The 24,402-nt window shown below is 34.1% G+C and overlaps 8 protein-coding genes and 6 pseudogenes across 14 annotated transcripts, besides 2 other annotated features; 6 read left to right on the top strand and 8 right to left on the bottom strand.

The window, feature by feature from the left end:
* Positions 1-23,079: part of a mobile genetic element that runs on past the window's edge.
* On the top strand, positions 561-868 carry TVAGG3_1092470 (annotated as a pseudogene). The gene has a single exon. A coding segment is annotated over exon 1 (308 nt).
* Positions 1,407-2,033, bottom strand: TVAGG3_1092460 (annotated as a pseudogene). The gene has a single exon. A coding segment is annotated over exon 1 (627 nt).
* On the top strand, positions 4,677-4,829 carry TVAGG3_1092450 (uncharacterized protein; the record flags this gene model as incomplete). Its single annotated transcript, XM_051257065.1, has 1 exon — positions 4,677-4,829. The coding sequence occupies one exon, from the start codon at positions 4,677-4,679 to the stop codon at positions 4,827-4,829; it is 153 nt and encodes a 50-aa protein (XP_051075724.1).
* On the top strand, positions 7,823-8,197 carry TVAGG3_1092440 (uncharacterized protein; the record flags this gene model as incomplete). Its single annotated transcript, XM_051257064.1, has 1 exon — positions 7,823-8,197. The coding sequence occupies one exon, from the start codon at positions 7,823-7,825 to the stop codon at positions 8,195-8,197; it is 375 nt and encodes a 124-aa protein (XP_051075723.1).
* TVAGG3_1092430 lies at positions 8,474-9,066 on the top strand (annotated as a pseudogene). Its single transcript has one exon. A coding segment is annotated over exon 1 (593 nt).
* On the top strand, positions 10,160-10,999 carry TVAGG3_1092420 (KilA, N-terminal/APSES-type HTH, DNA-binding family; the record flags this gene model as incomplete). Its single annotated transcript, XM_051257063.1, has 1 exon — positions 10,160-10,999. One exon carries the CDS (start codon positions 10,160-10,162, stop codon positions 10,997-10,999), a length of 840 nt encoding a protein of 279 aa, XP_051075722.1.
* Positions 11,834-12,277, bottom strand: TVAGG3_1092410 (annotated as a pseudogene). Its single transcript has one exon. A coding segment is annotated over exon 1 (444 nt).
* On the top strand, positions 12,740-13,195 carry TVAGG3_1092400 (uncharacterized protein; the record flags this gene model as incomplete). Its single annotated transcript, XM_051257062.1, has 1 exon — positions 12,740-13,195. One exon carries the CDS (start codon positions 12,740-12,742, stop codon positions 13,193-13,195), a length of 456 nt encoding a protein of 151 aa, XP_051075721.1.
* On the bottom strand, positions 13,212-13,631 carry TVAGG3_1092390 (protein of unknown function, DUF4108 family; the record flags this gene model as incomplete). The annotated part of the gene is made up of 1 exon (XM_051257061.1): positions 13,212-13,631. One exon carries the CDS (start codon positions 13,629-13,631, stop codon positions 13,212-13,214), a length of 420 nt encoding a protein of 139 aa, XP_051075720.1.
* TVAGG3_1092380 (His-Me finger endonucleases family) lies at positions 13,676-14,260 on the bottom strand (the record flags this gene model as incomplete). Its single annotated transcript, XM_051257060.1, has 1 exon — positions 13,676-14,260. The coding sequence occupies one exon, from the start codon at positions 14,258-14,260 to the stop codon at positions 13,676-13,678; it is 585 nt and encodes a 194-aa protein (XP_051075719.1).
* Positions 16,340-16,896, bottom strand: TVAGG3_1092370 (annotated as a pseudogene). Its single transcript has one exon. A coding segment is annotated over exon 1 (557 nt).
* TVAGG3_1092360 (protein of unknown function, DUF4106 family) lies at positions 18,909-20,015 on the bottom strand (the record flags this gene model as incomplete). The annotated part of the gene is made up of 1 exon (XM_051257059.1): positions 18,909-20,015. The coding sequence occupies one exon, from the start codon at positions 20,013-20,015 to the stop codon at positions 18,909-18,911; it is 1,107 nt and encodes a 368-aa protein (XP_051075718.1).
* Positions 20,699-20,854, bottom strand: TVAGG3_1092350 (uncharacterized protein; the record flags this gene model as incomplete). The annotated part of the gene is made up of 1 exon (XM_051257058.1): positions 20,699-20,854. The coding sequence occupies one exon, from the start codon at positions 20,852-20,854 to the stop codon at positions 20,699-20,701; it is 156 nt and encodes a 51-aa protein (XP_051075717.1).
* Positions 21,927-22,109, bottom strand: TVAGG3_1092340 (annotated as a pseudogene). Its single transcript has one exon. A coding segment is annotated over exon 1 (183 nt).
* Positions 23,080-23,171: 92 nt separating the features above from the next.
* Positions 23,172-23,384: a mobile genetic element.
* Between the last annotated feature and the right edge of the window lie 1,018 nt (positions 23,385-24,402).

The raw sequence follows: 24,402 nt of genomic DNA, 5'->3' as shown, positions 1-24,402 counted from the left end.
AAACACTTATGTCAAAAGTTTTATATCTTAACTATACACAGTTTTCAAAGAGGACATAGAAAAATATATTGAGGGTATAGAGTTTGTGAGATGTCATTGGACAGAGTTGTATGAAAAATATAAAGACAAGGAAAATGTTTTCTTTATAGTGGACCCGCCGTTCTTTAACACATGGGATTTTCAATACCAAGTAGACTGGACTTTGAGAGACTCTTTAGAAACTTTAGACGTTTTACATAACCATCCATGCTTTTACTTTACATCCGATAAAAGTGGTTTGGAAAGTGTCATGAGATGGTTAGAGGACATACATGACTATGAGTTTAGATACGATAAGATAGAATATGAGAGAGGTCCTATAAACCGGAAAAAGTGTCATAACAAAGAAATTTTACTAGTAAGTAAATGTGGTTTGAAATAGGACTACTTGTTTTTGGTTTTTTCCATTGTGTCATTTACTTATTTGACGTGGCAGAAAGATATAGAGAATATGAAGATGAACCAATGCCTGCAAATGTTCAGTATATGTACTCGTAAGAGATATTTTTATCTAATATTAAATGGACGCACAGAACTTAGCGAATGCACAGCAACCTGGACAACCAAACCCAGAGAATATTCCAAATGAAGTTAGAATACAAACTGCAATGGCAAACTATGGTCAAGTGCCAACAGATGTACAAATGCAAACTGCCATGTCAAATGACGCTGCGTTAGGTTTGCCACCATGGTATGCAAATATGAGATGGAAAGAGTTTTATACAAACCCTGAAGTGGGATATAAACAACTCTATGCAGATGACGCGAACACAGGAGTTGACCCAGAGTATGTTTTCTACCAGAGGAGAAATAGAATGTATGAGCTCCAGTTAAAGAATGCAATGGAACTCAACAGGAACGTAAGAGACTAGGCGGACATTAGATTTTTACATATAGTAAAATGGGTTTCTTTGGAAGAATAGGAAACTTCTTTCGAAATGTTGGAAGAGGTATATGGAATGGAATAAAATCTGTCGGAAGAGGAATTTGGAACGGAGTCAAAAATATTGGTAAAAGGGTAGGTCAGTTTGTTGGTAATTATACCTAAAGACCCTGAACCAGAAGAACAAGCTCCTGTTATACAACAGCCTGAACCTGCACCACAGTCTAGTTGGCAACCAAATCCAACACCTCAACCGTATTAAAAAATTATTTTTTACCGTTCGATAGTAGTTGTATATGAAACTAAGTTCTAAGTAAAACGCGTGGTATAATGGAAACTATTCTCTTTCTTCCATCTGTTGTAAACCATACTTGAAAATCCGAAATACTTCCACTCGGTGGTTCATATAGCTTTGTAGGTTTTTCGTAAAAGTCATTTGCCAAGCATAAAAAAGAGTTTTGTGCGCCAGAAAATGAAGCATGAACAATAATAGCATCTGAGTCGAAAACATTTCATATGTTCCATTAGGGTTTTCGACTTCATAATAGTCCGGGTGTACTGGATACCATGCAGGCTGATTTAACATCCTCATAAATCTATGCCATGCCAAGTTGTTATATTTTGTAGAAATATAAACGTTTTCTCCAAGGTCTTCTATTTTATTGATTTTAACAGTTGCATTTTTCCTGTCATATATAATATCGAGATGGTACTCTCCTTCGTCAATGTTGTACTGTTTTGCATATTCGATATAGATATCGTTTATTTTTTCTTGAAAAGCTTGAAGATTGTTTCTAAGTTTACAAGCAAATTCACTTGTAAAAGTTTTCCCTGTTCAAATTTCTCATACATACGTTTTTCTTTGTTATAGTATCGAACTTCAAAACCGACCGTAAATGGGAAACCATGTATGGCTTCTGAAATGAACTTCATTCTAAAAGCCAATAGCTTTTGTGACAGATGGGTCTCTTAACCATCTTAATGGGTAGTCAAAACGATAGCCTTCATGCTTTACGGTCTCTGTCTCAAACTTTTGACCTACGTTAGTAAAAAGTTCATCTAATGGTTTAGTTGTAGCAACTCTTGAATTTTCTTTTTCTATTGAAAGCATATTTTATCTAGAATAAAAATGTCGAAAGAAACAGCGTCTATGAGAGAAATACAACACAACCGACAACTCATTTTGCAAGCTCTAAATAAGAACACAACAAACTTTTCAAACTATTCTAAGATATCTGAGTCATTGAAAGAAGGAAACTTAAAACTGACGATAAACCCAATGACAGACGAGTTTCTGTTTCAAGACAGTAAGAACCATACTGTTTGTATAAATCCAACAAAAGAACTTTAAACGAGAAACCTATAGATGAACTTCTTTTGAAAGCAGATATTGACAACAAAGCTGACAAAGAGTATGTAGATGCAACAAGAGACTATATTCTCGCATGGACAGATAGAACATACCCACAAAAACATCATACACATAACATCTATGACGTAGATGAACTACCAGCAATGTTAGATGACAAAGCTGACAAAACATATGTTGACAATAAAATGTCAAGTGAAGTGACAAGAGCTGACAAAGAATATTCTAAAAAGACTCATACACATACCATATCTGATATTACAAACTTACAAGAAACCTTAAACAAGAAAAGTGACGTTGGACATACACACGATTTCTTCGCAACTGTTGGTATAGAAAATATTGAAGGAACGGTTGAAGGAGCTGGTGGGGATGTATTAGATTGGAAACCTCCTAACTTTCCACAAGGTTTAACATCGGAAGAAGACATAACAACGATGAGATACATTAGATGTAGAAATGTCTATGTCATGGAGGATGAAAACAAAGTTAAATTCACTGCTCAAGATTTATATGATAAAAAAGCTGACAAAACAGAGCTTCAAACGTTAAAGACAGAAATACTTCAAACACTATATCCTATAGGTTCTATTTACACGTCAATGAACTCTACCAAACCAGAAGTAGTACTTGGTTTTGGAACTTGGACTCAAATAGTCGACAGGTTTTTGTATTGTGCAAACTCTTCAAAGGAAACAGGTGGAAGTAAAACGATTTCAGGTGAAAACTTACCTGCGCACAGTCACTACATAGATTTAAGTACATCTCAAGCAGGTTGGCATAAGCATAGATTTTGGGATTGGTCAGCAATGAAAAAAGGTAAAGGATATGATGTTAAAGACAACGTTCAGTTTGCTATAAATTGTTTCTGGGAGCACACAGGGAGAAGGAAGCCATACACATCGCGTTTCAGGTATACGCAAACAACGGGACAGAGTAAAGACTACATGCCACCTTACATGACAGTTTACGCATGGTATAGAAATGCTTAGTCGTCATTTTCAACTTCTTTAGCATATTCGTCAGGAGTTGTCTTATATTTGTTAGGAACTGTCTTTGAAAGTATACCACCTTGAACCTTAACAAGTTTGAAACGAGGTCTGACAATAGTAGTTTTATCTTCTGCTTGCAGTCTGTACATTTTGCCATGTTTGCCTAAAACTTCATAATATTCTCTTGTATACTTTCTTCTATTTTTACGAACACGAATGCGAGTACCTGTCGAGTTCCCATTGTTGTCATAGTCAATAGTATTTTCATATGGGTCGCGTTTAGGTATTTCTATTTTTACTTTGTCACCTTTCTTAAGTTTGAAGCCTGGCATTCTTTCTTGTTTGTCTCTTTTGACTAAACTATTAAATATATAGTCTTTCTCTAAGTCAGGGTTGTTTTTCATTTCTTCGGGGGAGTGGTTTCCCAAACCTTTTTGTTTACGGTTATTGTAAATATTTAAAACTTGTCTCATCTTTGCCATGGAGAAGTGTCTGTACTTGTCGTCATATGACATTTCATCTACCTCACCACCTTGTGGTTGGTTTAAGTCTCTTAAGATTTTTATACAACTGTCAATGACACCAAGAGCAGAATGGTTTTGGTCGACAATGAAATATTGGTTTACATTTTTTGAACGCAGATAGTTTTTAATATCGTCTGATTTGAAAGAACTTTCACAGTCAGATGTCAGTTTTGTTGGATGGTATTTGTCAACGAATATTGTCAAAGCAGTTTTCACATCTAAAATATTTTTGGACTGTAATGGTATGGCTTCACAGTATCTTGTGTTTTGACCAACAAATATTAACCAGTATGGTGGTCCATCTTCTCTATACCTCGGAATGTTTTCCAAGATATCCATAAACCAAGCATTTGGTGTTGAACTAAAGATTTTTATCATGAGTGCTTTCTTTGTCGCTTTAGAAACATAGGGGTCCTTGTTTGGATTCGTCATTTTTATCCTATAAGAAATGGGTTTATTTGGCGCATTAGCAGGAGTTGCATCTAGATTTTTACCCGCAGTGGGAACACTAGCCAGAGGTGCATTTGGAATTGGAAGGAAGATTTTGAGTACATTAGGTATACTTAAAGAGAAAGCACAACCTATTATACAAACTGTACAGAAAGGTTGGGAGGTAGCACGAGATGCAGCAAATCTTATTCCAAATCCTGAAACAAGAGGAAAAGTTCAAGGATGGATGGACAATGTAGGAAGAGAAGCAGGAAACTACTATAACAAAGCAAATGACTACTATAACCAAGCAGGACACTATATGGACCAAGGTGAAAGATTCTTTAACAGAGGATATAACCATGCACAACAGTGGGTAAACAATAACCAACCGCAACCACCTCAAACTTGGGGAATGTAAAGTTTTTTACTGAGATGAAATGAACAATACAGCATTGAGACAAATGGGTTCAAGATGGATTTGTCGACTTCCAGCAGTTACACAACGTGTTTGTCAAGTCCTCCCTATACCTCAAGAAGTTTTAGACCGACTTAAAAAACAACAACAACCAGTTGAAAACAAACCAAACTAAAATTTTTTACTGAGATGAAATGACCGAAGAAGTTGAAACGGTAGATTTGACACCACAAACAAAAAGTTCAGAACCATTGTCAAAACCTGTCAAAGAACTTACAGATGAAGAGAAAAATTCAATAATAGAAAGTGCCAGGTCTGGAAATACAAACCCTAACTACAAAGTCACTTTTCATAGAAATGGAACGGCTAGTATCTCAAAAAGAAACAGACTCTCACAAATAAAATATTGAAGTCTGAAGGAGCTTTCGAGACAACAGATGGAAAAGTTTACTTCACTGACCAACAGTTCATTATAGAACATCTCATTGACTTAGAGTCGAAATATTCTAAACTTTACAACAAACACAAAAAGTTGAAAGGAAAACAAAAACAAATGGCATATGATATTTATGAAGATGTTGACGACACAACTATTCCAGCAAGTGAGGTAAAGTCAGAGGAACCGAAAAGTGACGAAAAACCAATAGAAGAAGGGAAGCCACAAACTGAAGATAAACCAAAACCAAAGGTTAGTATTCAACCTTCATTAGCTGGTATGGGTTGGCGTCAAAGGCTTATGGCAGCGGTGGTTACGTAAAGTAAAGAAAAACATTGCATGAAATAAAAACATTTTTTTAAAAAATATATTTTTTTATTTTATTTGAAATGTACGCTGGGTTTGTTGGAACAGACCGTTGGGAAACTTGTTTGTTAGATGAGAAATATGAAATTCACTGTTCTGAGCCTTTTGAAGTCAGAAACAAAAAGACAAAAAGAGTTTTAAGCGGATGGGAGCGAAATGACGGATATGCTCTTATGGATATGAGTGGAAAAAACTATTTTAAACATATTGTCATTGCAACTCATTTTATACCGAACCCTAACAATTTACCTTTTGTAGACCATATAAACCATATAAGAAATGACAATAGACTTGAAAACTTACGCTGGGTCACTTGTTCTGAAAACAATAAGAACAAAGGCAAATTTCGAGATATTGTATTCGAATTTGTCGACGAACTAGAAGATGAAGCAATTGAAATTACAGACTATGGCAAGCATACGTTTGAGTTTTACTACTATAGCGAAGAACAGGACTCTTTCTACTTTTATACCGGCGTAAACTATAGAAAATTACAAGTATGTTTTACTAAGGCAGGCTATGCTTATGTATACGCTAGAGATACAGATGGAAAATGCGTTAAAATATATCTTAACAAATTCAAGAAGCTATATGGCATACCATTTTAAAACATTTATTTTAAAACAGTATATTTTTACATATATTAAATGTTTCAGGTTGAAAAACAAAGAAGAAAAGCAGCAGATACAAAACCGTTAGACTATATCTTCACAAACGCCGGTATGACTATTTCAGATGAAGAAATTTCATCCGGTGCTTACAGGTTTGACTTTCCAATTCGTTGGCTTCAAAGTCCTTCAGATGCAAAGGCAATAGGATTTAGAAGAGTTTTGTTTTCAAAAAGAACTAACGCGTTTATGTTTGCGGTATATTTTCATGGGCGGTATAGAGGTCATGATGGTCTACTAGACAAATTTGATGAAATGAGAATCTTTACAGTTCGTTCAGACGAAAATCTTGAAAAAACTCTAAATGACTTTCAAACTCAAATAAACAAATACTACTGGGAATTTCAAGAAAAATACGATTCTTTACTAAATGGAACATACTATCTGAAACTAGAATATGACAAGATGAACTCCACAGTTTCATTTCAAAGGATTGAAAATAACCCTCCAAGAGATACACAGTTTTTATTTTGGCAAGTAGACAAACGTTCTTGGGCACAATTTCTTCGGTTACTAAACCAGAACGAACCATTACCACCTGACGGTCCGTTCTGGTTTATACGCCCACCAACAGATTTGACAGTTTATAGAAACGTGTTTGACCCTCAAAATGTTATGTGTCATGCAAGTTTTAGTTCAAGCAACAATAGTTTTCTTTGTATTGGTAAGGACTTTTATGACTTTGCTTCTAAATTCTACGAACCACCTAGTAACAGTTTCTCTGACTTTCAAGTTTGGTTCACAACAAATGGTGTGCAACATATTGTTCCATTGTACTACGACTTTTATCTCGAATTGTCTTTCATATATAACTACGGAGAAGTGCTGAAAAAGTATTGAAAAAAGAGTTTTGGTTAGATGTTTTTTTAGGTGTGCCTATGTGCCTATGTGCCTCGGTCATTTTAACTTCTCTGAAAAAGTGTGACAACACGACATTTTGACAACATCGTAGAAAACACACAAAACTCTTGAATTTTGTATAAAAAAAAGCAACCCGCGGAATTCCGGCGGTTGGTATATTCTTCACAAAATGCTTGTTTTGAGGTCGAGCCACTTTTGGCTCCACCGTATTTTTCAACCAAAACTCATGAATTTACACCAAAAAATATATTTTAGGTGGAACCAGGTCACCAGGTCACCAGGTAATTTTAACTTCTCTGAAAAAGCGAGACAACATGACATTTTGACAACATCGTAGAAAACACACAAAACTCTTGAATTTTGTATAAAAAAAGCAACCGTCGGAATTCCGGCGGTTGGTATATTCTTCACAAAATGCTTGTTTTGAGGTCGAGCCACAAACGGATGTCCGACGGTTAAGCCACAAACGAATGTCCGACGGTTAAGCCACAAACGGATGTCCGACGTCCCACCAAAAAATATTTTTTTATTTTTATTGTAAGAACAGAAATGTCAGTCGAAGCAAAAACGTTCACGAACAAATCTAATGGCGAAACATTCACAAAAGGCACCTATAACGGTATTGAAGTCTTACGTAGAGACAAGGATGGTTATATAAATGCAACAAAGATATGTCAGCAGTTTAGGAAAGACTTTAGAAGGTTGTTGGAAAATAAGTCCTGGGAAGAGTATTTTAAGGCATTTTGTGAAGAATATACCACCCCGCGGAATTCCGCGGGTTGCTTTTTATACAATGTTAATGCAGGAATTCCCGATGAAATCAAACAGGTTAGAGGAATGTATGTAGACCCAAGACTCGTAAACTATATTGCAATGTGGGCTTCTCCAAAATATTGTATAGCAGTTGGAAAAATTATGGACTCCATAGACAAGAAAGTTCATGAGAAGTTAGATGAAGAAGAACTTGAAGATACAGTAGAGAATGCAAAACCTTTGTTTGAAGAAGAAGTTAGAAAAATGCATGAAAAACAAATAGAACATGAACGTGAGATATGTTCTGGTTATAGAGATTCTCCATACGAACTAGACCAATGGGAACAAGAAGATTTAAAGAGAGAATTTAGAGAATATGAACTCGCTAAGATAGCATTAGAAGCTGCAGAAAAGAAGTTAAAAGCTTGGGGTCGTTTTGTACAAAAATATTGTGAGTAAATGAACCATTTTGTTGCTGAATTCAATAAAAATATATTTTAGGGTAGAAGGTTAGATATAACCTGTCTTCTACCCTCTTTTCTACCCTCTTGAATTTTCATGATTTCATCGTAAATGTTTTGTCAAGACTTCTTCGTACATGTTTTGTCAAGACTTCTTCGTACATGTTTTGTCAAGACTTCTTCGTACATGTTTTCTAACCTCATGAGTTTTCCCGAAATAAAAAATAAAGTTGGTTTTTTTAAAAAAATATTTTTTTATTTTTATTGTAAGAACATGTTAGCAACAACAGCACCAAACTCGTTAGTCATGAACCCAACTTCAATGTTAGTAGAGATGAAAAGCTTCATTCCTTCTTCATATACTTTTGAGACAGAAATCCAGAAGATAAAGCAAGAACTTTTAACAAGTACTTTGGACTGTAGTGCGAAAGATGAAACAAATGAACAGTATCTTTATGAAATGCAGGATATTATTGACCATCTACCTAAACTTCCTGAAATCCAACAACAAAAGCTTACTATTCCAGAATTCGATGAAATAGAAGTCAAAGCAACTGACTCAGTAGAAATAAAGAAGTTCATACGAAAGGTAAACTATGAGTTTCTTGGATTTCATTGCAACCATAAGGTTATGGACAAAGATTGCGACATGGTATATAAGAATGTTTCTGACATATATAAATCTGAAGAATTTAAGACCTACGACAACTTTGTTTCGTTAGCTGCAAAATGTGTATGGCAGATAAGAGATAAAGATAGAAGAGGTAAGATATGGAATGAACAGATAAAACCAACTGCTTCAGATTTAAAGAAAACCATTGACGCCTTGGTTGTTTTAGCAGGTAAGGTTTCAGAATATAACGCAAAGTTGAACCCACAATGTTCTAAATGTAAAGCAGCAATGAGGAAATATAACTACTCCGTCAAAGAGATAGAACGTATGAGAAACGACTATGCAGACTTAAAGACAGAAATGTCAAACAATGAGTTTGAAACAGTTGGAAAGATAGACAATGACACCAAAGTGGTTAGAATAGGTGATTTAAACGTAAGATACTCAAAGAAATACAACAAATATTCTTTGTCAGACATTTTATCTCCATCTGGAAAGAAAGCAAAGGACTGGGTTAGAATTGCTTCTACTCAGAAAATTTTGACAAGAAATCCTGAGCTTATGATATCGGTAAGATTCTATGGAACTACAGCATATCTTATAGACAAAAGTCTTATACCAATAGTTTTGTTATGGATTGACCCAGTTGTTGGATATAACTTCATAACATATGGTTTATTCGACTCAGAACGTTGCAGTGAAGGCTTACTTTACATCGTTCAGAAACCGAAGGACTTCAACACAAAAAGATATAAGATAGGAAGGACATATAATATAACTCTAAGATATGACAGTACAGTCAATAGAGTCAAGGTTGTGTTAGTTAACGATATGAGAGCTGCTGAAACAGAACTACTGAAAAGTTTGAGAAAATGTATGGTGCTCCCATAAAAGGTAAAGAAACGTTTGAAGTAGATGAGATAGATAAAGCTATAAAATTATTTGACGAAGTTGCTGAAAAATACATGTAAAAATAACGTTTACCATGTAAAACGCTTATAAAATAACTGGGGTAGAAAAGAGGGTAGAAGACAGGTTATATCTAACCTTCTACCCTAAAATATATTTTTGCTGAATTCAGCACAAAAATCTGAGTAAAATGGCATAAGATTGCTTACCATGTAAAACCGAGAGAAGAGATTCCGTACGAAAACAGTGAAGCACAGCGAGTAGGTAAGAAAACGTAGTCGCCAAAACTCTATGAAAATCGTGAAAATTCTCTAGACCGTTTTTTTCCCTACTCGCCAAAACTCTATGAAAATCATGAATTTCCTTAAGATACAAGATAGAAAAAATAAAGTTAATTTTATTTTTTTTTTTTTTTTTTTTTTGTATGTAAAGACAGATATGTCAACAACAGAGAACACAACAACTGCTATCGTTCATGAAGCTATAAATGAAGAATATGAGTACATACAGTTTAACAAACAACTCCGTCTCATTCGTTCGGTCAAAGATGACATGTACCAAATGCAAAGTATTTTGACAGCATGTTTTGCTCCAGATACTAAGAAACCACAAGACTGGTTTAGGAACCAAAGCACACAAGAATTTTTGAGCGAAGCACAGCGAGACATACTTTTTTCTGAAAACAGTGAAGAACAGCGAGTAAGTAAAAAATCTTACTCGCCAAAACTCTATGAAAATCGTGAAAAATTGCCAAACGGTTTGAGAGGATATTATGTACATAGACTTCTTGTAAATGCTGTTGCAATGTGGGCTTCGCCTCGTTATGCTTGGAATATTTACAGACTTCTTGACGAAATTCACAGACAAGAACGTGAAGAGCTAGAGAACAAGCTTGAAGCAAAAGACAAAAGCATTCAGAAAAGAATACCACGTTCGGTACCAAAAGGAAAGGAAAAGAACTATAAGTATATGATTTACACTGAAGAGATGGAAAATGAAGAAGACAGAGATATGGTTATGTTGCATTTAGTCAGAAGAAACAACAAAAGCTTTTACGACCTTGCTAAGATTTACAAATCTGACAGAAATTGGTTCTATCGCGAAAACTTACCGATTTCAATGACACCAAATGAAGATGTTAAACAGATAGTTCAAGATACGTTACCTCAAACACACTATGATATGAAAGGTTGTACAATACTTACCTTCAAAGAAGATTTGCCATTGTTAAAGGAAAAAATAACAGAGTATTTTGACAACTTCAAACAAGCAGAGTAAATGAACCATTTATTTTTCAAGCTTGCCTTTTACATTCTGCCTGAGGAAGTCTTTAACAAGCTCGTTAATTTCAATTAGATAAATTGCTTCGTCTAAGGGGTCAAGCTCCATACTGAGTCAGTACAATATTGTACTTTTTCAAGACAATGTTGTATAAATTCAGTACAATATTGTACTTTTTCAAGACAATGTTGTATAAATTCAGTACAATATTGTACTTTTTCAGAACAATGTTGTATAAATTCAGTACAATGTCTCTCAAATTTGAGTACAGCTGTACTTTTTCAGAACAAGTCTTGAACTTTTTCAGAACAATGTTGTACTTTTTCAGAACAATGTTGTACTTTTTCAAGACAATATTGTACTTTTTCAAGACAATATTGTACTTTTTCAAGACAATATTGTACTTTTTCAAGACAATATTGTACTTTTTCAAGACAATGTTGTATAAATTCAGTACAATATTGTACTTTTTCAAGACAATGTTGTATAAATTCAGTACAATATTGTACTTTTTCAGAACAATGTTGTATAAATTCAGTACAATGTCTCTCAAATTTGAGTACAGCTGTACTTTTTCAGAACAAGTCTTGAACTTTTTCAGAACAATGTTGTACTTTTTCAAGACAATATTGTACTTTTTCAAGACAATGTTGTACTTTTTCAAGACAATATTGTACTTTTTCAAGACAATATTGTACTTTTTCAGAACAAAGACGGTTAAGACACAAACGAATGTCCGACGTTCCTCTTCCTGAATGTCTTCCAAAGCCAGAAGAACCGACAGCCCCAGCACCACAACAGACTAAGACTCAAACTCTTTATTTTTCAAGCTTGACTTTTTACAATTTGAACTTTGTTCGCGTAGATGTGAATTCTGAAAGAAGTATGAGGGTCTTGTATGACTTTGTACTTCTCCCATAGTTCATGTCTGTCAAACTTACCTGCCATGGACTCTTTCATAAGTTCCATGAAATCGTCTTCGGACAATCCAGGGAAAAGTATAATGTCAGTAAGTATTCTCTTTACATCCTTACTTAAACTCTTGGCTGTCTGTACACAAATGACAACTGAGATGTTAAAGTGTCTGAGCTTCTTAAGAATTCGACACATGTCTTGTTCTCTGTTCTTTAACAAAGGATGAGAAGCAAAGTCATCTAAGATAAGAAGACATCTATGAGGGTATGTCTTCCAATCGTAAGATTGCAATTTCTTCGAAATGTATTCTATCTCTTTCTGTTTGTTTCTGAAGTGTTTCTTCTCTAATATTCTCTGCATTTCCTCATTTGGGTCTTTAAACTTCGAATTGACATACTCATTTATAGCATTGTACTTCAAAACTCTTCTTTGGTACTTCTTTATCCAATCTAACAACTCAGAGTCTTTTATACATACTAACTTAGACTTCTTTATAATATCTTTGAACGAATTTACGGTTTGATCGAATTGACCAGAAGTACTACAAATAACAACTAACTCATAGAATGGGTTCTTCTCATCTAGTTCTTGTTGTTGTGCAGCCATTTTAAGATAAGTGAAAGTCTTACCCGACCCAGGTGGTGCAATTAGACCTGTTATACCATTCTGAGCAAATAGGAACTTGTCATGTATGGGTTTTATCTGAGCATTTTCTAACTTCCTCTTGTTCTTGTTTAAAACATTCTCAAATTTTTTGTCAATGTCAGCAAACTTTTTTTCTAACATATTTTTAGAAAAATTAAAAATTTTATCTTTTAGAAAATGTCTAGCGATTTCGCTATCTATATTCGAGACAAACTTTTCGACAGCAAAACATCTGTCGACCATAAAATCTTACATAGTGTAAACAAGAAAGGTGAATTTGTTCTAAAGTTCTGTTTCTGGGAATATGACAAGAACCATAAAACATTAGGCAGAGAAGTCTTAAAATTTGTCAATGACAGACTTGTTGACAGAGATGACGCCGATTGGAAAGATGAAGTCCAACAAAAGTTCTTAGAATGCAAAGAAGACACATGCGCTGTTCTTGAAGATGAAATAGAAAACAGAATAGATGAGCTATTAAAGGACAAAGAACTTTTACATAAATATGGTTCTGAGAAATTTGACATAACTCCACCAGAAAAGAAGAAGAAGAGAGAAAAGAAAGAAAAGAAAGAAAAGAAAGTAGAAGAGAAGAAAGAACCTGAACCAGAGAAGGTGAGATATGACATGTAAAAATAAAATTTTATTTTTAGAACATTTCTGGGTCAATGTCAATGTTCTCTTCCTCTTTAGGAGCAAACACTGGCTTAGACTCTAAAATCTTTTTACCTAATCTACCCTGAACTTCAACTATCTTAGACTCATAATATTCATAGTCGTCTGCTTTCTTTGGTTCATAAGGTATAACAAGTTTGTATGCTTTACCTTCTTCGAGTTTTGAGAACTTTCTGTCAAAATTTTCTTTGACTGTCAACATACCGTCAATGTATAAGTCTTCAAATTTCGCACCATTTTTAGTCACAATAGCAAACTTAACTGGTTCGATGTTCCAAACTTTGTCAAATGTAGACTTTTCAAAATTGTAGAAGTAAACATTCAAATATGCGAATGGAGCTAACTTATCTTTGACTTCTGTCATGTACTTATTTACTGAGATGAATTTTGTCATCTTTTCTATCGGATAAAAAAATATTTTTTTTAAAAAAAAACGTTTTAAAATGGTATGCCATATAGCTTCTTGAATTTGTTAAGAAGTATTTTAACGTATTTTCCATCTGTATCTCTAGTGTTTACATAAGCATAGCCATCCTTAGTAAAACATACTTGTAATTTCCTATAGTTTACGCCGGTATAAAAGTAGAAAGAGTCTTGTTCTTCGCTATAGTAGTAAAACTCAAACGTATGCTTGCCATAGTCTGTAATTTCAATTGCTTCATCTTCTAGTTCGTCGACAAATTCGAATACAATATCTCGAAATTTGCTTTTGTTCTTATTGTTTTCAGAACGAGTGACCCAACGCAAGTTTTCAAGTCTATTGTCGTTTCTTATACGGTTTATATGGTCTACAAAAGGTAGATTGTTAGGGTTCGGTATAAAATGAGTTGCAATGACAACATGTTTTAAATAGTGTTTTCCACCCATCTTCATCCTAGCATATCCTTTATTTTGCTCCCATTCGCTTAAAACTCTTTTTGTCTTTTTGTTTCTGACTTCAAATGACTCACAACAGTGAATTTCATATTTCTCATCTAACAAACAAGTTTCCCAACGGTCTTCTCCAACAAACTCAGCGTACATTTCAAAAAAATAAAAAAATATTTTTTTTAAAATTTACTCAGAAAAATTTTTCTTTGTATATACGCCGTTCTGAACATCTAAAAGATTTTTGACATTTGCCAAGAATGTTCGTTTAGACGCTGTCATATAACCATACTCTTGACAATATTGTTTATATTCATCATATAAAGACCTTTCATCTAAACACTCAAAGTTAGTCTCATCTATAAACAGTTCATATACACTCTTGTTTGCTTCTAACAATGTTTGTCTCTCTTCGGTATGTGGAATTTGTCTTGGATTGAACTTTGAAATATCTAATGTCATAAAGTATGAGAACAAGTGGTTGTAAAAGTCAGATGTCAAAGTTTCTGCTAAGTCGTCAAAATATTCTGTATCTTGCATATGAGAATCTGACGTTCTGACAACTACATATCTTCTGTCAGAACTTTCTAACTTCATCGGAACAGCGTTGTTTGAAACCATAATGAAATTTGCAACATTTTCACAAACTCTTTGGTCTTTATATTTTCTTTCAACAACTCCAACTTTGTCTGTTATAAGACTCTTCAAAGCATCTGAGTTCAAAACCTTTGTTGTATCTATACTTTGAAGTTCATTGCAAACTATAAGTTTCATATTCTCTATTGAAGAGTTAAATTTACCGCAGATGTTTTCTAAGTTTGTCATATTCGGATTCGAATAACCTTCTAACAGTTTGCATAAGATATCTGTAAAGAATGTGTTCTTACCTGTTCCTTGTTTTCCAATTATAATGAGAGCAGTTTCATTTTTAGCACTTGGATGTTGTAAGATGTTTGCAAACCAACATAAGATATACTCATAAACCTTTTCGTTTCCATTGCATATAATTTCTTTGACATGGTCTAACCAAGCTTCTATAATATTTTCTTTCCATTCTACTTGTTCATATTTATATCCAGTGAAGATAGAATAGAAGTTTGGAGAAGGTGTATAGAACTTTATACCTCGAACTGAAAAATCTTCTAACTTTGACAATAAGATATCCCAAGCATCTAACATCTTCATGCCAACCTGTACAACTTTTATTTTCTTAAGTTTCTGTCTACATTCTTGTTCTGAAACTATTGTCGCTCTTGGTTTGTTAAAGACAACATCCCATTCTTTCATGACATAACATTCTGGGGCAGAGTCGACATAAATGACTAAACGTTTCAAATTCTCGACTGCTTTTGTTATAGTCTCTAAATGGACACATATTTCTGAACGCTTGGAAGTCATAAAAATCTGAAACGTCTATTCTGTACATTTTTATAAAAATAAAAAAAATATTTTTTTTATTCTTGAGCTATTTGTTGTTGCATTTGTTCCATTTGTTGTTCTTGAGCTATTTGTTGTTGAAGTTGTTCTTGTAATACAATACTTTCACCAGTTGCATCTTCCAATTCGAAACTTTCTGCCGTCATTGACAAATACATAGGACATAAAAGTTTTACAGGAACAAAGTTTGCGTCAACTAAGGTTAAGTTTATGTTTGCTAAAGTGTTTGAGTTACTAAAGCTGAAAACTCTGCATTCGAATGAACAATAGGCAAACCAGCAGAGAAAGTATTGTTTATACGCATGAGTATCTTTTGGTCATAGTAGTTTCTGTCGACATTCGAATAACACTTTGAACCTAAGTTTGAAACAATATATAAATAGGTGTACTTAAAGTCAATGGAACAGACTTCCTTGTATGACACCTTTTCCTGTTATAGGAAACTGTTGGTAGTAAAAACCAGATATAAGTTTTGTATTATAGCTCATATCGTTTATACTAAACTCAGTCGGACATCCAAACATAATGAAACCTGCTCTAGTTGCAGCACATGTTACATCCGTCTTAAAGTATTAAATAAGTCAACAAAACCTGTTGGTGGTATATCTGAGTAAGTATCTTCAAAGAAGTATTTTTTACCATTCACAACAACAAAGTCTTCTGGTGTCAAAAGAGCAAAACAGGCTTTAGTCGTCATCGTGTTTAAGGTTAGTTTACAATATCGTCCTTGAGGACTTTGTAAGTTTGTTGTTATAGAATTATATGACTCAGGGTTTTTAGTCGTAATAGTATAAACCACTATGTCTTCTGCCATTTACTTAGCAAGTAAATTTTAATGAAATGTTGTGGTCGTCAAATATTTTTATAACGTCTGGGAAACTATACTTTAAGTTCAACGTTTCACCTCCTTTCATAACGTATATCTTGTCAATGACATTATATGAAACACCACAGCAACTAACGTCGGGTTCTATTTCTTTGATGTTTATATCGTCTGCCTCTGTCAAAAGTTTCAATAGTTCTTTCAAAACTTCATGAGGTGCGATGACATATGAGTTCACTTTTACAGGGTTGTGTTCGACCAAGTTTAACATTATACCCAAAGCCTGACAAATCTTCTCCTGAGTTTTAAGTTTGTCTTTAAGTTGTTGGTAGTCGTTTCGAATATCTGCAACAGAACTTAAGTCTCTGCTAACTTCAGGATATGTTGGTTGTTCTTTTACAGGAACTATTGTTATACCATCTTCGTCTTCGTATGGTTTCCCCACTTCAACATCTCTTTCTTTGACATTGACAACAACACTTTGACTGTTTGTTTGAGTTGGTGAATTTAACTTCACATCTGCCACCGCCATTAAACCTTTTGAAACACTTACGCTTCTATTTTTCGGAAATGACATTTTACTTAGAATAAAAGATGGACGTATTTGAGTATCTCTTCGAATTGAAGCAAAACAAAGTTTACACACACAAACAATACAAGTTCATTGACAGAGTAGTTCTTTATACAAACAATGGAAAATGTTATAGAATAGCAGTCTTTGCTGAACCAAAATATTTTCATAAAGCAAAGAAAGTTGGTATAACTGAAATGGTGAAAGTTCTTGAAGCAGACAAAAATATAACAACAAAACTTACAGATATTTCTAAGGTAAGTTTATAATACAATTTATGTCAAAACTGGCGTACTGTCAATATTTGACGGAGAGAAGTCAGTTCAAGAACAACTTACTGACCTGCTGCCAAAATCTGCTCGATGGAAGCTGTCGTTATGCCAATCTGAGGAGCCCCAGCAGGTTTCATCGAACGAATCTTCAAAAGAGCATCTTCTGTGAAAAGTGCTATTGGTTTTGTAAACTTCTTTGCTTTCAATTCATTTGGACCGTCTCTGTCACCAGTATATTGTATTTGAACTGTACCAACAGTTGAAATACCACCCATAAAGTCTTCTGAGTCAGCAAATGGAATGCCAAGCCAAAAGTTTGAACGGTCTCCATTTGTATATTGAGTTTTTTGACCTCCTGTATGAGTCCATACTTTCACATATGGCATAATAGAACTTTGCATTTCAGGGTTAATGGTTGTTGTGAAGTTGTTGTTAAAGTTCATAGCATCTAATGTCAAGTTGTATGACCTCATATCCTCAACTGTAGAATATTCTTCTCTTGGATAGTATTTGCCATCTATGTTTATATGGTATTTAATACCAGGGTTGTAGAAGCAAGAATAGTCATTTATAGTTCGTCTGAACAGTACAAACATAGTATCTGCATGTTTCATTGCAGTTGTTAAAGCAATATCTGTTCTTGCACCTGGGTCAGCACTTTGGTTTCCAACTTCACCTGCAAAGTCTTTGACAGATATTTGGTGTATAGGGAACATAAGTGGAACTGCAATATATTTGGCAGCTAAAGCATTTGAAATATCTGGGTCCAACATATAGACTGCAAGTCTGCTTTCTATTCTCTTGCATTCAAACTTTTCGCATGTGAACTTAACTGGGTCCCAAGCAGTTCCAGCAGCATTGAAGTAGTAGTTTACATCAGTGTTGAGGTTTGAGAAACCAAAGTCTAAGTCAACTTTGTCTTTGCAAAATTCGGCGAATGACGTTTGATTTGCTCCCTTTACGTCTGTAAGAGTGAATGGGTCTTGTGTTGGTGCAATGACTAAGTTATTTTTGCTTGGAGTAAGTTCGATAGAAATTTTTCCTGCCCAGTTTGGCAAGTATCTTAAAAACCTGAAGATGAGGAAAGATGACAAAGGAACTCTAAGTTTCAGTTTTACTTTGGTTACTGCTGCTGCAGTTTGTCCAGAAAGGTTAACATAAACTCCTGGAACGTTAGGGTCAAGTCTTCTTATTTTCTCAATAGTTGCATACTGGTCTGTTTGTTCTCTAGCTTGTGGTTGTACTGAGTTTCTCAAAGCGAACCATTCATAGTTTGCCCATGTTACTGTTTGAACTAAGTCAGAGTTAGAATATATCTTATATCCCATGAAAACTTCTGGAGCATATTGGTATCCGACATAGAAAATTCCATTGCAGCCTTTCTTGTCAGACAACTTGGCAGAAGGTTTTATTTCAATGTCTTGTTCCACGTATAAGAAAGAGTTGTCAATAGAAATTATATGAAACCTGTCGCAAGCAATATCTACTGTTGTTGAAGAACCTTCTCCAAACTCACCTACGTTTCCATAAGAAACAGCAGTTGTATATTCGTAAGTTCCAGGAACTATTTCTGACCTTCTAATGGCATTGTCGCATTCGTTATACCATTCGGAAACATTTCCATTCATGCATCCAAAACTGTTGGCGTTATATTCTGAGCGGCGTACATTTCATATGAGTAAAAATATAGAATAGTTGGATTTATATGTCATAATAGAACCCACTCCGACCAAGCTTTACTTTCTTCCTGACTGAGTTTTTAACTCTTCTTTTTCCTTCATTGCCCTCTGCTTGAAGTTGTTGCATCTTTGCATTATGTTCATCTAGTATGTTGCAAATTTCCCATGTCCTTTTTGCCTTTTGGCTCTGGTCGCCCATCTCAGGTAACCTATATCCTAGAAAGAGTTTGTCATAGTCTGTATTTGAGTCTTCGCGTATTGTTTGCATGACTCTTTCCTGAGTTTCTGGTTCAAGCTCTTCAAACAGAGCTTGTCCATATGGAATAAGCTCGTTTCCAAATATATGTTTTTGTAGCCATTCTGGTTTTCTTTCCATGTTACCAACAATATCTTTTGTGAATGGGAAAGCTTCTACCCAATCTTTCAGTCTTTCGTCATTTATTTCTGTAGTTGGTTTTATTTTGTCAAGGAACATGTTTTTCAATACTAACATTTCATTTGGTACTGTCCATTTGAGTTTTCTTAAATATTCATCCCTTCTCAGTTCATTGTCTGCAAAGTAAGTTTTTATGACATTTTGTAAACTTTCATTTGCAAGGTCATGTACAATAGGTTCTCTTCCTTCTCTCTCCCTAACTTTCTTTCTAAACTCTTCACCAAATATACCATCTTTATGGTTCTGTGTAGTTCTTTGAGATAAATGTTCTAGAACGTCAGGTGTTATATTTCCATCAGCCATGTTCATTTCATACTGGTCCAAAATATCTGCATCTTTCATATCTTTCAATGGCATTAAAGCCGCGCTGAAAATACCAGCTATATCTGGTTCACCATTGACTTCCATTGCGTCTACAACTTCTTGGAATTGAGGTTGTAAGTTTATGAACCACCTATCCGGATTAGCTTTATGACCCCATCTCATTGTAGTTCCATCGTCTGCAGAAACAAAAGTAGGTTTGTTTCCATCTTGGTTAGGTTCTGAATGAACTTTAAACAATGTTTCATTTCTATATGTTTTCTTGAAATTTAACCTTTTATCTTCACCGAGTTCATCCGAAGATTGAACGTTAAATGCTCGTAAGTAAAAAGGGTTGTTGTATTTGTGTACATTTTTTTTCAGTTCTTCCATTCTATGCTGGATATTTTCATCTGATGTTGGAGTCTTTTGTATGTCGGCAAACATTTTTCGATATTCTTCTACTATGTCAGCCGAATTTTTTTTAGACTCTTGGAAATATTCCATATTCTCCGCATACTCTTGTTGAGGGTCAAGATTTTTCGGCTGTTCCAAATCTTCATCTAGTTCTGTGAAGTTAGTTTCCAAAGGAGTGACTTGTTCGTTTCCTTCAGGCTCTTCTAGCTGTTGTTGCTGAACTATTTCTTCCATGTCTGGTTGTATCTGAACTATTTCTTCCTGTGGAGTTTCTTGTACCTCATCTGCTGGCATTTCATATATTCCGAGACCGTTTTTAACAAGTTCCCTATCTAAGTCATCCGGACTCATAAACCTTTCTTCTTTCGTTCCGTCTCTATTTTTTACGCGTTTCATGAAGAGAGTTGTATTGTCATTTAGCTCTGACACCAAATATCTCGGAGTAAATTCAGTCATGTCATTTGGACGATATGCTATTAAATCATATCCCTTAGCGAGCTTGTATTTTCCAGGTTTGAAATTATATCCCATTTGGTGCTGAGCCATAAAGCTAAATAGGTTCGGGTCAGTATTTCCTTCCTTGAACTTTCTAATAGCTTCTTTATATCTGTCACTAAAGTCAAGAGTATCTGGGTAACCATAGTCTTCCTTCAGCATTTTTAAGAATTCTTGGTTTCCTTGTTCTCTACTTCTTTTATGTCCTTGCTCTGTTTGTGGTTGTTGTTGTGCAGGGTTTTGAACTGTTGGTTGCTGTGCTGGTTGTTGTGTTGGTTGTTGTGCTGGTTGTTGTTGTTGTTGTGTTGGTTTTGGTGCATGCCTGTGTCTGTGTCCATGTGACGATGTAAATGTTTTAGGTAGTCCTGGTGCAGGTGCTTCTCTTGGAGGGTTTGGTGGTATATAAGTTCCACCAGCTGGCACATATGTTCCATCTGCAGCGTAATGTCCTACCTGACTTTTCGTTCTTAAGAAAGCATTTACTAGGTCTGTTTTGGTCTGTTGTAACTCTTTTTCTTGACTTTTCACAACAGTTGCTCTAACGGCGTCATAGGCACTTTGAACTGCCTGTCTCGTTGCTGCATCTGTTATTTTCGTCATATTTTGTGCTACTTCTTTTAACTCTTTGTCGAAACCTTCAGACTTCAGTTTCTTTCCAGATGAGAAGTCGTTCACTTGTTTCACCTTACTATGAAGAGCTTCGAAAGCGTTCTTAAAGTCAGCATTTGTTAAAGCTTCATTTGAACTATCTTCATCCGCTTGTATTTTTGTCCTTATTGACCCTATGAGTTGGGCTGCTTTAGCGTTGGCTTGGGCATCTAACCAGTCATTGTTAGCTTTTATATATTCTGAGCTTTTCATTGCCTTTTGCATAGCCGCGTCGTTATTTTTACTTTCTTGTGCTAAGTTTTCATACTGTACGGTTTGGTTTTGCAACTGTAAAAGTTTTTCTGCCTTTACAGTTGCTTCAACTTCTTTTTTATACTCATCGCTATCCATATATGTCTTCAGGGCTTTTTGTTTTATTTCTTCATCTTTCAGTACTTTATATTGAGTAGTATGGTTTTTCAAATTTATGACATCTTGTTCCATTTTTGCTACTTCTGCTGCTTTTTCTGACACTTTTTTCGCATATTCCTCTGTACTTAGTTCTTTCAGTTGTTCTTCTTTCTTCTTTTTCTCTACGTTTAACTCATTGAGTTTCTTTGTGTGTCTGTCATATTCTAGTTTCTTTTCGTTTTCACTTATTTGCTTCTGTATGTCTATGTTTGACTTTTTGACATCTGATATTTGATTTTTGAGTGAACTCAAATTCATTTGACTTTGAGGGTTATAGGCTGTTCCGTCTGCAGCTCCACCATAGCCTGCCATTTTCGCTAAAAGTGCCGCTCTTAAACCTCCACTCTGTGCACCAACAACTCGGTTTAAAAGCATAGGATTGCTTGACATTTGTTGCAACATAGTGGGGTCATTCAGCATTTGTTGTTGCAACTGTTGTTGTGGTGTCAGTCTTACTATTGGATGTTTCAATGCTCTCTTCCTCTTACGTATATTCTTACGTAGCTTACGTGGCATTTTAAGTGAAGTTAAAAAGCGGTTTTTGACAGATGTTTTATTGTGACTTCTTCGTAAAGACTTTGTTGAGATTTCTTCGTAAATGAGTGTAAATGACCCAAAAATATATTTTAGGGTAGAAGGTTAGATATAACCTCTTTTCTAACCTCTTTTCTACCCTCTTGAATTTTCATGAATTTCTTCGTAAAGACTTTGTTAAGACTTCTTCATCTAATTTCTCATGAACTTTCTTGTCTATGTTTTGTTGAGATTTCTTCGTAAAGACTTTGTTGAGATTTCTTCGTAAATGACCCTAGTAGTATATTTTTGGTGTAAATTTCATGAAAATTCAAGAGGTGAAAAATTAGGTGAAAAAACAGGTTATATCTCACCTCTTCACCTAAAATATATTTTTGGTGTAAATTTCATGAAAATTCAAGAGGGTAGAAAAGAGGTTAGAAAAGAGGTTATATCTAACCTTCTACCCTAAACATTATTTTTGGTGTAAATTTCATGAAAATTCAAGAGGGTAGAAAAGAGGTTAGAAAAGAGGTTATATCTAACCTTCTACCCTAAACATTATTTTTGGTGTAAATTTCATGAAGAAATCTCAACAAAGTCTTTACGAAGAAGTCTTGACAAAGTCTTTACGAAGAAGTCTTGACAAAACATTTACGAAGAAATCTTGACAAATTCAAGAGGGTAGAAAAGAGGTTAGAAAAGAGGTTATATCTAACCTTCTACCCTAAACATTATTTTTGTCTGATTTTACGAAGAAGTCTTGACAAAACATTTACGAAGAAGTCTTGACAAAACATGAAAACATATATAATTTGTGAAAAGTGAAACATTATATAATGTTTTCGACCAAGAAGACTAACAATTTTCCGAATAAAAACTTCATTTATACTAAACATCTTCGGGGCTAGAAGGCACGAAGTGCCTGGAAGCCCCACTACCTTTTTTTTTTTTTTTTTTTTTTTTTTTTTTTTTTTTTTTTTTTTTTTTTTTTTTTTTTTTTTTTAAATATAGCGTCTAAAACCAAATTGCGAACAAGTTATGTATTGATTAAGAAAAATATATTTAAGATGAAGAATTGCTTGCTATGATGTACTGATTCATGATCAGTACATCATAGCAAGCAATTCTTTACATGAAGTTCGAAAACTTGGGTGCAATCAGATCTGATTGCACCCAAGTTTTCGAACTTTGTATAGGGAATTAAAGGGTGAGAGATATATAGTCTATCTATATATCTCTCACCCTTTAATTCCACCTCTGTAAGCGATAAAATTTTATCAAATATTTTATACTACGAGAAATTATGGCTTTGTTTCATAGACGTATTGAATTTACCGATTGTGTTAAAATGAGATCGCTTAATCTTTAAATTTATTAAGTTAATCAAATTTTTGATTAAACGCAACGATGTTTTGTGAAATCAAAACGATAAATATTCAATGCAAACGCACCTGAGCTATGTTCCTTTATTGCAGCCATTAAACATTTGTCTGGCTCACAATTTGAGAGCACTTCACCTAAATAATGCTATAATGAAAATTGAATTAATAAAAATCGTTTCTTCAAATAAACTTCACAAATATATTATCATTATGTGAATTTTTACTTATAAAATTAAATACATATTTAGTTTCTAGTATTTTTTTTTCTATTGTCATTCAAAATATAGCTACAAAACGAAGAACCATAATTTTGATAAACACTAAATGATAATATGATTTATAATATAAATAAAATATTTTCAAGTCCAATAAATCAAAATTGATATTTTTAAAAAAACTAATTAAGAATTCAGTGATAATTTTATCAAATATTACAAGACAATATGATTTATAAGCAGAATAAAATATTTATTATTAAATTTGAAAAAACACTTTTTTATAAAAAAAAATTCGGGCTATTTATCTTATATATATATTATACAATGATTTGACATATATAGTATAATAGAAATATCATAAAAACTAACATCCATTCGAATAAAATATATTTTGTCCATTTACGAGTCATCAGCAATATAAGTTATACTATAATTTTCCACTTTACATCCAGAACTAGTGCATATCGATGGCTTCGATGGCGTTTTATCGATTTATCACAGGCGAAATCATTATCAAGAAGTCATCGGCAGCCATTTCATTCTAGAATATCGAACTATTTGCTTACAATTTAATTTAAAATCATCTGATAATTTTATATTTTATAGGTGTTATATTCACAATGATATATATTTTATAATATTGAACATGAGTTGAACAAATCTCCACCTTACTGAAATAATATATGTTAATTG

This window comes from Trichomonas vaginalis, assembly GCF_026262505.1.
Source record: "Trichomonas vaginalis G3 chromosome Unknown ctg_193, whole genome shotgun sequence".
Taxonomy (NCBI): Eukaryota; Parabasalia; order Trichomonadida; family Trichomonadidae; genus Trichomonas; species Trichomonas vaginalis.
Note: the sequence above shows the minus strand (reverse complement) of the source record. Positions and strands in the feature narration are given on the sequence as shown.